Genomic DNA, 14,004 nt, shown 5'->3' with positions numbered 1-14,004 from the left:
TAACACATAGCTCAGATATACTTTTAGATTCTGAACAGATACACGTGTGGAGTCATTTATTGAACATAACTGGTTTTTGAATTTAATCGGCTAAGATTGGGAAGCGAAAGCATCTGTGTGAAGACACAGTATTCCAGGCGGTAGCTCCTTGTGTAGCCAGTAGGGGGAATCGACTGCTCGCGCTGGCGCCATCCCCGCTCGTCTCCACTCCTATTCCCTGCGTTCTCCCAGGTTGTGGAAACGCTGCAGCCCGCTGGTCTGTGTCTGGATCGCTCTCTTGCACAGATCTGCTCAAGACCCTCCCACCAGCTGGGCTGGAGAAGGAGGAGGGCAGTTTGCTCCGCTCGCAACCTCGGACGAGCCCCCTTTACCACCCTGTCAGTGTGGAGTAGAAGGAGAGCGAGAGAGAGACAGGGAGAGAGAGAGGCTGAGAGACTGTGTAATAGAGAAAGCGCACGCGAGAGAGAGAGAGCAGCTGTGTGACAGAGAGAAAGAGAATGAGGCAGGGTGCTTAGAGGAGTGAGAGAGCCAAGGAAGAAATAAGGAACACATTTTACAAGAGCAGAAAGAGGGAGGATCGCAGACGAGGGACTCCTTCTCCACTGGGCACCCGGGACACTGTCACTGTGGGGGCTTTTTTCACTCATCTACTAGCTGGAACTCAGTGGATTGAATAACCAACCGGTGGATTTTTAAAAAATATATATATATGCTTGTGTCACATCATTTAGAAACTGGGATCTTTGCTCTGTTATCTGTCCTCCCGCTGGCTCAACCGTTACGGACTGAAATTGCTTTGCGTGTCTGTGTTCAGCTCTCGTGTTGTGACTCTGCTCCTTGCACAAAGTGCATCTGACGGCGCTGAGGATATCTCCCCTCTGTCAAACAGGACAGCACGCAGCCATCGTCGGATCAGACAGAGGCAAGAGAGAAAGTGTGTGTGTGTGCGCGTATATGTAAGAGAGGGAAAGAGAGAGCGAGAGGGGCAGCTAGAGAGAGAGTCAGATTCACAGTGTTTGGGAGAGAGAGAGAGACAGATTAAAGCCCAGGCAAAAGACTGGAGTGAAACAGCTTAAATAGAGAAGTGAACGTATACGTCCTTTCCCGTTTTCCTTACCATTCCTTTCCTCCTCCTCTCCTCCTCCTCCTCTTCTCCCATTTTCCAACATTTATTGGACTGCCAGAGCTACTGCCACCTGCACCTCCTCGCGTCTTCTCTTTCCTCTTCTTCCTCTACCTCACCCTTGTTAGGCGTTAATATCCTACAGCAGCCTCTGTAAAACGCGCCTGTCTTGCTTCTAGCACTTGTGGAAATATTTGCATTGATCCAAGAGTGTGAGACTGAGTGAGCATCTGCCTCGGTACTGATTCCCTGGACCGGTAAGACACAGTTCGTCAGGAGCTTCCTCATCAGAGGCAGCCCTTCTCCCAGCCACTGTCCGATACGCAAACCCTGCTTTCTCCCTGGAGGGATCAGCGAGTGACACAGCGGTGCGGATAGCAAAGACAGGAATTGCACAGTCCCTTCATTGCCTCTATCCCATTGCTAGCTACTTGGCAGCTCCCGCCCCCGTGTCACCATTCCCTGCCTCAGTGCTAAGGATTCCAGCTACATGGGCAAGCGATTGGAGCAGCAGCCAATGTACCCTCAGTACACCTACTACTACCCCCACTATCTCCAGACCAAGGTATGCTGCTCTTCTGCTCTTCTTTCATTTCTCATTTACTCCTACACTCTTGTCCTGTATCCCTCCCACTCTTCCTCATCCCCCCCCCCCCCCCCCCCCCCCCCCCCCAATCTCTGAGTGGAGATGGGATTTGGTGGATAGTTGGCCTTGGCTGCGATGGTTGTGATGTCAAGAACCTCATTGGAGTTCGGATGTTTATGCCGCTCCGTGTGTGTGTGTGTCTGTATGTATGTGTGCATATATGTCACAGAGTGAATGATCAAGGATCAGGGATCAAGGCTTTGGTCTACTCTTCTGCCTAGCAGAGCGTAACCAGGAGCTGTCCAGTAACCTCCATCTATACTTAATCTGCCTACTGCTGAGCTCCTAAAGAGATGCTCTGAAGCGTAACATGTTAAATAATATGTTTAGCAGATTCAGGGGAATTTTATGAAGCGGAATCTCTTATTGTGCCACTATAGATTAAGCAAATGAAAGATTCTAAACATTTATTAATTAATGTAGCTCACTTTAAATTCTCTAAACAGCATAAATGTCCAGATTTCTGCAAAGATGAGAAAAATGGGTTATGAACCCTTTTATTCTGTGGCAGTGGTACGGCTGTGACACAGAGCAGGCATGAGGACGGCCGCCTGTGTTTGTTCCAGTTATAGTATGCATCAGTGCCTCTGGGATGGACGCCCAGGCTTGGGCCCTGATGGCTGCCAGGACACTGGCTGGGCACACTACCCAGACATCATCAAGGGATTAAAATGGAAGCCTTTTGGGGATTACTCTATTTGTTTTTATACCATATGTGTAACACTAATTTTTGTCCATTATTGTGACAGTGTGATGCACATCGGTGAAAGAGCTGCAAGTGTACAGTTGAACTTTCAATAGAATTACTTTGCATTTCATTTGGTTATTAAACCGTGAATTTATCTGATATGATTATTATAAAGAAAACACAGAAATTTTGTTATTTTTAACTATTTATTTTTTATGTGGCAATCGAATATGATTGATATGATGGACTTTTTTAAACTGCCAACCCAAATGTGTCCCCCGAGAGTACTTGACGTTGCCAGTGGCATATTTAATATTTTCTTCAGCCTTGATTACTGACTTTTAAATGTTATCAAAATATGGATTACTGCTTCACAGTTGCACTACAGAGCGCAATGGCAGTTTAAATATTTGGGCAATGACACCTCTTTATAATTGTGGGCGTGTGCACCGCCACAGTGGATTTTAAATCGATTCAAGGTGTTTGCCAATAGAACTGAATCAGCTGTATATAGAAATATTTTGATAATGGATTGCATTTATATAGCGCTTTTCTGGGCCCTCAAAGCACTGTACAATTCCACTATTCATTCACTCTCACATTCACACACTGGTGGAGGCAAGCTACAGTTGTAGCCCTGCCCTGGGGCAGACTGACAGAAGCGAGGCTGCCATATCGCGCCATCGGCCCCTCTGGCCATCACCAGTAGGCAGTAGGTGTAGTGTCTTGCCCATGGACACAATGACCGAGACTGTCCGAGCCGGGGCTCGAACCGGCAACCTTCCGGTTACAAGACGAACTGCCAACTCTTTGAGCCACTCTCTAAGTGCTGGGCACAGTTCGGTGGGTCTACAAACTGATCGTTGTACTCCAGAACAAAAGAGTCACATTAGACTTTGCCAAAAAAATGTCTAAAAGATGCTGCAGAGATCTGAAAGAAAATTTGTTTGGACAGATGAAGCCAAGATGAATTTGTACCAGAATAATGGGAAGAGAAAATTGTGGAGAAAAGAAAGAAACGGCTCATGATCGGAAACATATCACATCATCTGTCAAATGGATTGGAAGCAGTATTATAGTATGGACATGCATGGCTGCCAGTGGAACCGGGCCACTAGTGTTTATTGATGATGTGACAGCTGATAGAAGAAGCTGGATGGATTCTGGATGGATCCATCTCTGTTCAGATTCAGTCAGATGCTGCAAAACTGATCGGACAGTGCTTGACATTGCAAGTGGATAAACACCCAAAGCCCAGAGTTTCTCAAGGCAGAGAAATGGGATATTCTTCTTCTTGTCCAAGTCAGTCATCTGATCTCAACACAAAAGAGCATGCTTTTCAGTTATTAAATACAAAACTGAATGCAGAGAGCTCACAAACAAGCAACAGTAAAGGCCTTGCACAGCTTCTCAAGGGAGGAACCACAGCATTTTGTGATGTCCATGGGTTCCTGAATGAAATGCAAAAGATTTGTATCTGAGTATTAAAAATTGTCCTCATATTTAAAATATGATTGTGATCTCAAAAACGGGTAATGCAGTACTTTTGTTAAACCTCTTTACTCAAACAGAAATTCTATATAGTCATTTTTTATATTTGTATATCTCAGTCTTAGTCTGTCTTTTAACAATGATTGTTATCCCTCATTATTTATTTCATAAGATGTTTGTGTAAAATTTAGGTGTAATTTATGCCTGAGTTTTGGATTTCTGGTCAAACAGAAATCTGGTTAGCATGTTTTGTAAAATCACAGTGACCTTTACTTTTAACCCTTGACCTGAAAAATTAAATCTGCTCTCCGTGAGTCCCACTGGATGTTCGAGGTTAATTTAAAGTGTGGAGTAATAATTTAAGTAAATTTAAAGAAACTGCCCCAAGTGAGCTCGTGTCTACAAGAACAGACTGGATGGATCATAGCAGCTGCCAGTGTAAAAGCATAAAAATATATTTTATTTTTGTGGTCTTTTCAAGCGAGAGCTGTTTTTTGGCATTCTTTCAAACGCTCAGCTGGAAGAATCAATGTGCCACTTTCACCCCATTTATTTCCAGGAAATAAAAAGAGAAATAAAATGTGTTTAAGAAATATATGCAAGGGAAAATTATAAAGTTTAAAAAGGCAAAATACCAGTGATGCTTTCATCCTTTTCCGTGCTGAACTGCATTGTGAACCATTGCACCTCCAGCTGGGAGGACCTGACTGCGGCCCCACCTGGCAGTCCACTAGCTTTCCCCCTGATTTATACTTTAATACATTTGTACTGCTGCCATATGGCTTCCCTCTCCCTCACACCACCCTCCCCTACCCCTTCCATCATCCCCCTCTTCCTCCCTCCCCTTTCTCATATCTCAGAGTTGCTCATCTTGGGAGCCTCTCAATCAAAGCATGCCCCTCAATTCCCTGTCCGTTCATCCCTCCCTCCTTCCTACTTTTCTTTTCCCTTCTTTCTGTCTTCCCTACTTCTCCTCCTTTGTTGCAACAGGGCCCCTTTGCTCCATCGCCTGTGTTGCAGTTCACTCCCAAGGTCAGCACAGATCCGATCTTGCCACCGTCAGCGATTGATGCATCCTTGAGCGAGCTGCTAGGGTTCTGTGTCGTGCAAACGAGACCAAAAGTGGAGTGTGCGGAGCAACGGAAGGGCGCATTTCCGCGTATAACTAAGCAGCTGACGTTCATATTCATTTTCACGGTTAGTTAGTGTGGCTAGTGGCCTTTAGGGCGCGTATGGCAGAGCCACAGATGGGGTCAATAGGAGAAAGGAAGCCTGGGAGAGAGGCCAGAGCATTCGGCAGTGTGGCCAAGAGGGCTGTGGAGAGCTATCTCACGCTCTCATTAATGATCATTGATAGCTCGATTACAGAGAGGGGAGAGGGGCCTTGGCTGGCAAGTTCACACCACTTGACAAAATCACATGACACTCTCTTTGGCTAAGCATTTGCACGCACATAGAGTGCATACAAATTCCTTGCAAGCTTCTCTTTATGGATACACAGTAGTCTTCCTTCACTCCCTAATCATACAAGTCTGTGTAATCAATAAATAGCCTCAGTCTCCCAAGAGACCATGCAGTTTGGGGGAGGCAGAACTCTGAGAAAAATTGTTACCATTCTTTCTGTCACCTCTGTTATATGACTCATTTGTTGAGTTTATGCATAGAATCTTTATAGGACATCTGTGTTCACTTGCAACTAATAGAAATATTGTGACAAAAGGAACAAACACTAGCATCACAGCACACCAGGATAAAGTGAGGCGCCTCCTAAATTTCGGGTCCCCTTGTCCCCTTTGTATGTGTGTATTATATTTTAATTTAATGGAGTTCTTTGATGCTGTCCAGCATGTGCTAGTCAGCCCAGATTATAATGTGAAAGTCAGAGAATGAGATGAAACAATAACATTTGGCTTTCTATTGATTAGTGCAGTGGGGCGTAGCATGTGCTTCTCTTTAGCTGAATTATTGATTCCTGAAAGAGGACTTGTGTGTCTGTGTGTGCACATTAGTGTGTGTGTGTGGCTTTTATATGAGGTTATGGCTAGGGGGAGCTGGCAGGATGTAGCTTTGATGAAAGGATCCTTTAAAGGCCCTATTTCTGTCTATTCCCCAGATGATCAGTCCATGGAGTCATTTGCTGAAATTCAGCCTTTATTCAGCCTGTGTCTTTCCATGTGAGCGTGATCCTTAGTGCTGTTCACAGCTTGCTGTGCATTCAACTTTAATGATAGGTAATAGATGTGCATCACAAATGAGAAAATTACAGTAAAATGCCTCGCCCAGGACCCAGCCTGGCCCCTCCCCTCACCCACGAGAACAATTACTGCACACAGATCAATTATTGTTGTTTCATGATGGTGTTTAGGGAAGAATACGATTTTCAACCAAATGTGCGCACTAAGTGCCTGTTAGTTATATCTCAGTCTCACTCAGTGACAGGCATTTTCGGTTCAGTTTCATTATTACGCACGCAACGCACAAAAGGGACTCTCAAATTAGCGATAATTTGCCTTGAATACCAGCAGTAAATTCTGGCTCTGTTGTGACATTTAGTGGACTTTTGCGTTGTTGGACTGACACGGCTGTACCTTTGTGCTGTTACACCATTGACAGTCTAGGTCATTACACGCTTGCTGTCAATGATCACGCGCTGTCAGACCGTAACAGACACACACGCTCTGAAACATACACTGTGCCGGGCAGGTCACTTTGTTACAGTACAGAATCTGAGAAGCCGAGAGGAGCAGATTGAAGTAGCGGCGGCTAATGTCTCTGGCCTTAAGTAAACACCAGTCGATGGAGCCCTTTGAGAGGATCTGTGCCTGAATCTGCCCCTGCCATGGGCACCATTAATACTCTGTCTAATTCTTTATAAATGGAGGAAGCAGCGGAGGGAAAGGTTGTGTTTGTGTGAAAAAGACACAGTGGAGAAGTAGATACTGTGAGGAGGGAGGGATGGGCTTTCTATAAGCAAGGGGGAAAGGGTTAGGTTACATTATACAGGTTGATCCATTGTGCTACAAAAATAACAGGGAAGCCATTTAAATCCTTCTCTAATGCCTCAATAGAGGAAAAAGAGAAACATGTGGACAACAAGAAGGGAGGCAGGTTTCCATATACTCTGAGAGCAAGCAAAGTCAAAGAGGGTGAAAGGAAACCTGTTTCCAAAATGTGTTATTAAATCAGCAGTCAGTGGCATAAAATTTAGCACGTGGCTTAGTTTCTTTCGTCTTGTCGACGTGACTCCGTGCCGAAAGGTTTATCTTGCAGTTTTATGCCTGGAAAAGTGCATGTTTTAAATTACATTTATTTAAGCCGAGCTGCGTTTTAAGTCTGGGAGATGATATGTTTTTATTTGTACAAAGAAAGGGGTATGATAACTCATTTTGCCGCTTGTAAGTCCTGATATGCACTTCATAATTGACTGTCTGAAACAAAATACCTCCCCTGCCTTGATGCAGATTAACCCGTCATGCATTCTCTTGTAGCTTATTCTGAGCTTTTATCAAGAGTTCTGCCTTGCCTTTCTTTTTATTCTTTTATGTTTTCCCGATTTTTACTTCATGGGGTCGGGGAGTTTGCTTTTTTAGATTATATATAAATTTTTTGGCAGCTTTATAAGATAGGAGCAGTATCACTGGCGGGAAGTGTGAGAGAGAGTCAAGGAGTAACATTCAATAAAGGTCTGACCAGTCAGGAGTCAAATCAGGAACTAAGAATTAATAAACTAACCTCCTTTGCCTTTATCTGCTTATTCTTAAAGCTTTACCCAGCTTTAAATTTCCGCTGTGTCAATTAATGAAGCAGAAAATGCTGTTTTCTCTCTCTCTGTCTCTCCGTCCTTTGTCTGCATACACACACTCAGAAACACTACAGTGGATGTACTCTGAGCACTTCTCATTTGTCAGATGACAGCCAAGCCCTAACTACACACCCTTACATTAACAATGTGTTTGCTTTACTGCTTCTCACGACCCTTTTATTCAGAACACCACACTGAGCCTGGTGCTGAGTTCTGGCTCTTTGCGTGGTGCCATCCGCGTGTCATTAGAGCTGCTTTAACAGGGTGCTCTCTGAAGAATGATCCACATTTTGTTAGTGGAAGGAATGGAGGAACATAAAGAGGAGAGGAAACATGTTTATAGTCTCCAGAGATGGGAAGTGGAACCTGTTCTGTATTAGCTTTGGAGCACCGAGGGGATTAGAAATGTTGGAGCAATGTTACACGAGTGCATTTACTGCATAGCATGGTTTACAAGCACAAATTGGCAGCGGCATCGGTATGTGCATACAAATCAAGTCGGCTAATAAGTTTGACACTTATGAAGTCAGGAGTTACAGACTGATATTGTCTGTAGTACAAAGTGCTTAAACGGTCTAGTGCTCAAAGTAAAGGTTCTAAAACCAGGTCATGTATTGCTTCTTCACAATAGGCTAAAATATAAAATGATGTTCTTGGCATTGGACTTCTTGCCCTGGGGAATCTCCTCCCCTGACCATCTGGAGATAACGGGTGACTCTAGTCTGTACTGCAAGATGGAGATACTCCTACCTGCGTGCGGTGAAATGTGGGGCATGGGGGGAGGAAGGTGGTGCAGTGAAAACCTGGGTTTTCTGCTTCCCAAGGTGCTGTTGTGAAAAGAGGCAAACAAACACATAAGCTCTTACTGGTATCATTAGTGCATCAACAAAATGCGAACCACAGGTGGTCAGTGGTACGTGTGCACACGCAACGAGGATTACATTTACAAAGGTTTTTCCTGTTCATCAAAATGATTTGTCTTAGGATTCGGAGCTCTTCCTTATAAGGAACTGAAATGAAACACATTTTTGTTGGAGTGGGCTTTCTGTGTTTTCTACAGAGACAGAGGCATGCAGAGCCAACAAAAAGTGAGACGTAGAGGAGCAGAAAAGATATTCACTTAGTTTTAGAGCCGTATGAAACAAGACACATGATGTGCCACTCAAACCCACCAGTGGGGTTTACAAATATACCTGCTTTTCTCCCTCTTGTTTCTTTACTAGTGATTCCTTCTGTAGCATGCTTTCTGCCTGGAGCTGTCTAGTCTGGCCCAGTGTTTTACTCTCTTGCTTTTCTGGCAAGGGCCTTGCCTGGCATTTTCATGCTCTGTTTTCAGTCGCTCGTTTTGCATCTGAGCATGGTGGGGCACTTTTTTTTTCTCATTTGCTTTTTACTCTTTTCATCTTTGTTTATATATCCCCTCACTTATTCTCAAATCACTCTTTCTTGCTCCCTTTTTTATTTGCCAAGACTCCCCTCATCTTTAAATTCTCTTTCATGTTGTCTTTATAATTACTCTTTTTTCCATCCTTCCCCGCTTTTGTGTGCCTCTTACTTTATTTCCGGAAGCTTCTTTTGTCTGCTCAGCCTGGTGTCCTGCCATCTGTGCAGGATGACATGAATGGCAGACCTCTTTTAATATACACAGAAGAATGAGTGAGGTTTAATAAAAATGACAATACAAGTAATGATAATTGTCCTGTGATCACTGCAAACATAACATAACATATCAGTACATTCCACCCAGAACTAATCTGTTTAGTTTGTTTTTAGTTTTTTGGTCTGGATGTTTTCTACAGTAACCTGACAGCGGTTCTACATAGAACTGGTATTTTTTCTGCTAAATGGAAATACTCAGTATATAAATCAACATTTCACAATGGGAACTACATGTTCAGATGAAAGCTGGAGCCACATGTGAGATGTCGCAAACATTTTTATTAAAACAAACTATGCTCAGCATAACATGCAAAGACATGATTTCCCTTCCTGTTTGGAAATACACAACAGCAAAACATCCCTCCATACACGGGAAGAACACGCAAGCTTACCACAGAAAGGCCCCAGCTGACCAGCAGGTTTGAATCCAGAATATTCTTGCTTTAAAAGCTTTCTGTTTGACTGTTGCGAGGGGTTGCCTGCTGTATATCACCGTAGTTTCTCTTCGTAAGGCACAGCAATGGCTAAATGAGGATTACGACGCATCGTTTCGTGGCAGAATATTTGTGAACTGCGAGCTGCTCGGAGCTGCAGCACAAAGTTTAACACAAACTTTAAACTGCAGTTTAACTCTTTTCCCCCGTAAAGACGACATTTGACGACCTCCCCGTACCCATAATGATGAGTCTTGACACCTCGGGATATATAACTAAAGGTGTGATTTGATGACTGCTAGAATAGTTTCTGGGGTTTTCTGAGGGCAGTTGCAGAGGCGGAGAACACCCTCACTAACTTCTGATGCAAACCCAGTCATTTTGCTGTAAAAGGAGGCCTGAAATATGACAGAAACCACTTGGTTCAGAAAAGAGCTTCAAGGGTTACTCCTAGTAGGCTTTAAAGGGGTAAAGAGTTAAGAGATAGTGTAAGGGGCCTTCCACTCTTGGATACAACCTTCCAATGACATTCACAATTGATCATTATGATCTGGCTTTATAGAAAAAAGTATTTATCCAATGCAACATCAGATTGTTAATGTATTGATTACTGATATAAACTATATTGCCTTGTTACATATCTAGATATCTTAAAATGTTCCGATGAACATTATCAGTACTCAGGCCACTCTTAAAAAGTCAATATGAAGCCCGGCCTTAGCAGCGTGTGTTCTATGAACAACTGATTATTCCATATATATCTATTTTAGAGATGTTTCACAGCATGTTTGACCAAACTGTGAGCAACTACAGTCTGTACCCTCAAGACGAAGTGAAAATGCATCCATAGAAAAGAGAAAATAGAATCTGCTTTGCCTCCAAGTGAGATGGAAAGCTGTTAAGACCAAAGGGGTGGAAGTGAATATTGGTCAGGCAAAGGAGAGCAAGCTGCTTGTAAAGGATGAAAACCTGGTACTGCAAAGAAATGAAGCGGAGGAAGTAAAGACGAGAGAGACAGGCAGTGTTACTCGAGTGTAGCTGAAGCTTCCTTTGTCTGCATCTTTTGCTGTACCGTCGGCGTGCAAGTTCACGTGACTGCCAGTTGGGTAGGTGGTGTAACGTCAAGGAGTTTGAAGGTTTGGAGAAGTTGAGGAGGTGGTTGCTTGGCATGGTCGCATTCACTGAGTGTGACTCAGGCTCTGTCAGAGTAATTGCTCACGTATTGTTAATGAGTAGTTCCTGCTCACGCTTAAGGAGCAGTGCACCAGAGGATCTCTGTATGGCCCCCTAGTGCAGCAGAACTGCTTTTTCACATTCTTGACTGAGGGCATCTGAAGGAGGCCCATGACTGCTTTTTATGTTCATACCTAATCAGGCCTAAATGTCTCTTCATTGTCTCTTCAGACAGTAGGAGGCCCTGATCTCCCCTTTCTTAATGAGTTCATAATAAAATTGTCATGAGTGGTGGTGTTGTGAATTTAATATGTTAATCACTTGAAGCCCTTGTGCATGTGATGTGATCTAAAGACTCATGTTGATCCCAAAGTCCAGAGATACTTTAGCCAGAGGCTCGTGGTTTCAGGTTACTACTGAGCTGCAGTCTGTGGTCTCTATCAAACCCAGACATGCTTCGGTAAACTAAAAGCACCTCATCATCATGAAGTCATAACCAAAGTAGAGATTATCTTGTGTCCGGTCTGTTAAACTTTATTTTAATCTCACCTACATGCCTGTAAGATGACACGACTTCTTCTGACACCTACTAAGTAACTCAAAATGTCCTTTGTGGTAGTTCTTGCTTCCTGAAAGATCACATTTTACCATTTTGACATACATAATCTTAAATTGAAAACAATGCCAGCTTTCCTTTGTGGCTGGTAAATAAAGACAAGGTTTATTCTATTAAGATACAAAACAAAAGATTTATTTTCTACTTTTTGTTCCTTTAGAGACAAAAACTGGAATTATCACCAATATATATATATATATATATTTTTTTCAGTGTGGTATTTCATCTCCCTAATGAGGTCATCGCCTGGCAAGTAAACAAAACTATCTGCCCGTGTACATCCTATTTTAAGGAATTTGCATTTAATTTCCATTGTGGCTGCACAAACCAATGACCTGGTGTCTTCACCAAGATATTTAGATGTGGAAACTGGAGGAAACCCCAGCTACAGACATGCAAATAGTAGTGTAGCCTTTCAGCTGTGATTACAGTAGGAGGCCCTGGTTGCCCCTCTTCTAAACACACATACTGGCTGCCGGCAACATTTACTCTGCGCAGCTGCATTAGTAGTGGCAAGCTCAATGAAAATACCGTGTCACGCATAGCTTGAAAAATGGCTCCGGAAAAAGCCAATTCTGCCATGAATGAGGATAAGCAAATAGGCACGAGGGCTTGAATGGCTGCCAGTTTGAGCTCCTATACAAATAAGAATACGTGCACCAATTTAGCGCAGCAGATGAACCTTGCGAAGCCTTGTCGAGCAAGTGGGGGATTACCAAGAGCAAACAGGCCTTTCTCCCAGCTTTATTTGAGTTAAATGACTCGAGCCACCCTCTTAGATTTTGCCTGAATGGTTTCTTTGGCAGCCCCTTCCACTTCTCCAGCCGCTTCTGAGGCCACAACATGTGCACATTAGTCAGCGTATGGAAAAACACTGAGTGGGACAGGTAGGCGGCATGAATTAGATTGCAAGGACTCTGATGCAGAGAGCAAGCTGAGCCAGCAGAGTCGCAAACCAGGATAAATGGAAAGACGAGGAAGGTAGAAAGCCCTTGGCATGATAGAGTCCAATTGGAGGAGAGATTATTATTCTTCACCAGTAATTAGTAGCACATAAACAGCCATTGGCAACAGAATTAAAAAGTGTCATTATGATATGTGGTCTCCATACAAGATGCCGGTTCTTTGCCTTTTCAGCAGTTAATCATGTCGCCTTACCGACACCCCCTTTTGCACACAATAGAGGGTAAAGGTTCATATTGTAGCAGGTGAATGCCTGAAAATGACAAACCTATTGGAAGGTTTGATGCAGCACACTGGTTTCCTCCTGTACAGTCTTCACAGAGGCAAACGCTATCTCTTCTATCTCCCCTTTCCCCCTAAATTATTAAGGTCACCTACATTTCTGAGAGAAGGAGTAGGACTGAGTATGTGAGAGCGAGAGAGAGAGTGCATGCAGGATCAGTGCTTTTATGTGCACTTAAGACAAATCTTTCTTTGTGTCTATATTAATATATTACTGGTGCTAGTTTGGAATAAATTCAAATGCTTGTGTACTTTAAATGCTGATGAATACTGATGTTTTTATCTTTGTGTATTTTTTGTCCTTGGGCTTTTATGAAAATGTTAGAAAACACTGGCTTTGAAAAACAGTTAGTTACTAATTCCCTGTCTGCCTTCTCTCTCTCATTAGCTGTCTTGAGTACCCCGTGGAAGACTTATATCCATTATTTATTTCTAGCCCCCAAAAACAACAGCTGCATGCTTGTGTAACTGCCATATGCTATGCTTCCCCAACATATTGGGAGGAATCATGCTGTATAGGGAGCTTTATATCAACCCATAGAGATCTGTATCAAGCCCTGTGCAGACATGCTGCACTTGTAGTGTTTCCTAAAGCCTCTTTTTTCAAACTTATCAATGCAAAATGCAGTAGAAACTTCCCCAGAACTATGAAAACTTACACTACATTGGGCAATTAACCACAGTGGCACCTTGCCGAGTATTTTCGGATGCTCCAGCACCACTGGAACCATCAGAGGAGGGGAAGAAAGAGGGTCACATTAGGATTCAGCCGATAAAGCAATAAACCCTTGTTGGAGCTGCAGTCGGCGCCGTTCAGAGCAGTTTCTATGTCCTCAGCACTTTGGGCGTGCAATTAATCACTAAGCTGACATTACCCCACCTTCCCGCGAACGTTGGATAAACACTTCGGCAATGGTGAGCCAACATTCCCCACCACCGATCCAGTGTAGTCAGTAAGATGACTGTTGAGCTCGTGTCTCTCAGAAATGTCTAGGAACTCTGCGCCCCAGTTATTTAGACCTCCTGTAGAGAGCGGGATGATCTGCTGATCTGTTTAGTTATAGAGAGCAGCTCAACTGCTGTAACTCTCACTACAGCAGGCAGCCCCCACGCCACCGTTCCCCACT

The 14,004-nt window shown here is 43.5% G+C and overlaps 1 protein-coding gene across 3 annotated transcripts in view; it reads left to right on the top strand.

Moving 5' to 3' along the window:
• Nucleotides 1–14,004, top strand: part of rbms3 (RNA binding motif, single stranded interacting protein) — a 292,860-nt gene that overhangs the window by 94,035 nt on the left and 184,821 nt on the right. Inside the window, exon 1 of one of the 3 annotated variants that reach the window (XM_026155391.1) lies at nucleotides 984–1,688. The exons of the other annotated variants lie outside the window; for them this stretch is intronic. Coding sequence (XP_026011176.1) covers nucleotides 1,614–1,688 — 75 coding nt within the window. The 5' untranslated portion in view covers nucleotides 984–1,613. Of the gene's footprint in view, nucleotides 1–983; nucleotides 1,689–14,004 lie in introns of those variants that run through there. 3 annotated transcript variants of the gene reach the window in all.

This window comes from Astatotilapia calliptera, chromosome 22 (assembly GCF_900246225.1).
Source record: "Astatotilapia calliptera chromosome 22, fAstCal1.2, whole genome shotgun sequence".
NCBI classification, from domain to species: Eukaryota; Metazoa; Chordata; class Actinopteri; order Cichliformes; family Cichlidae; genus Astatotilapia; species Astatotilapia calliptera.
This window is presented reverse-complemented; position numbering and strand designations above follow the sequence as displayed.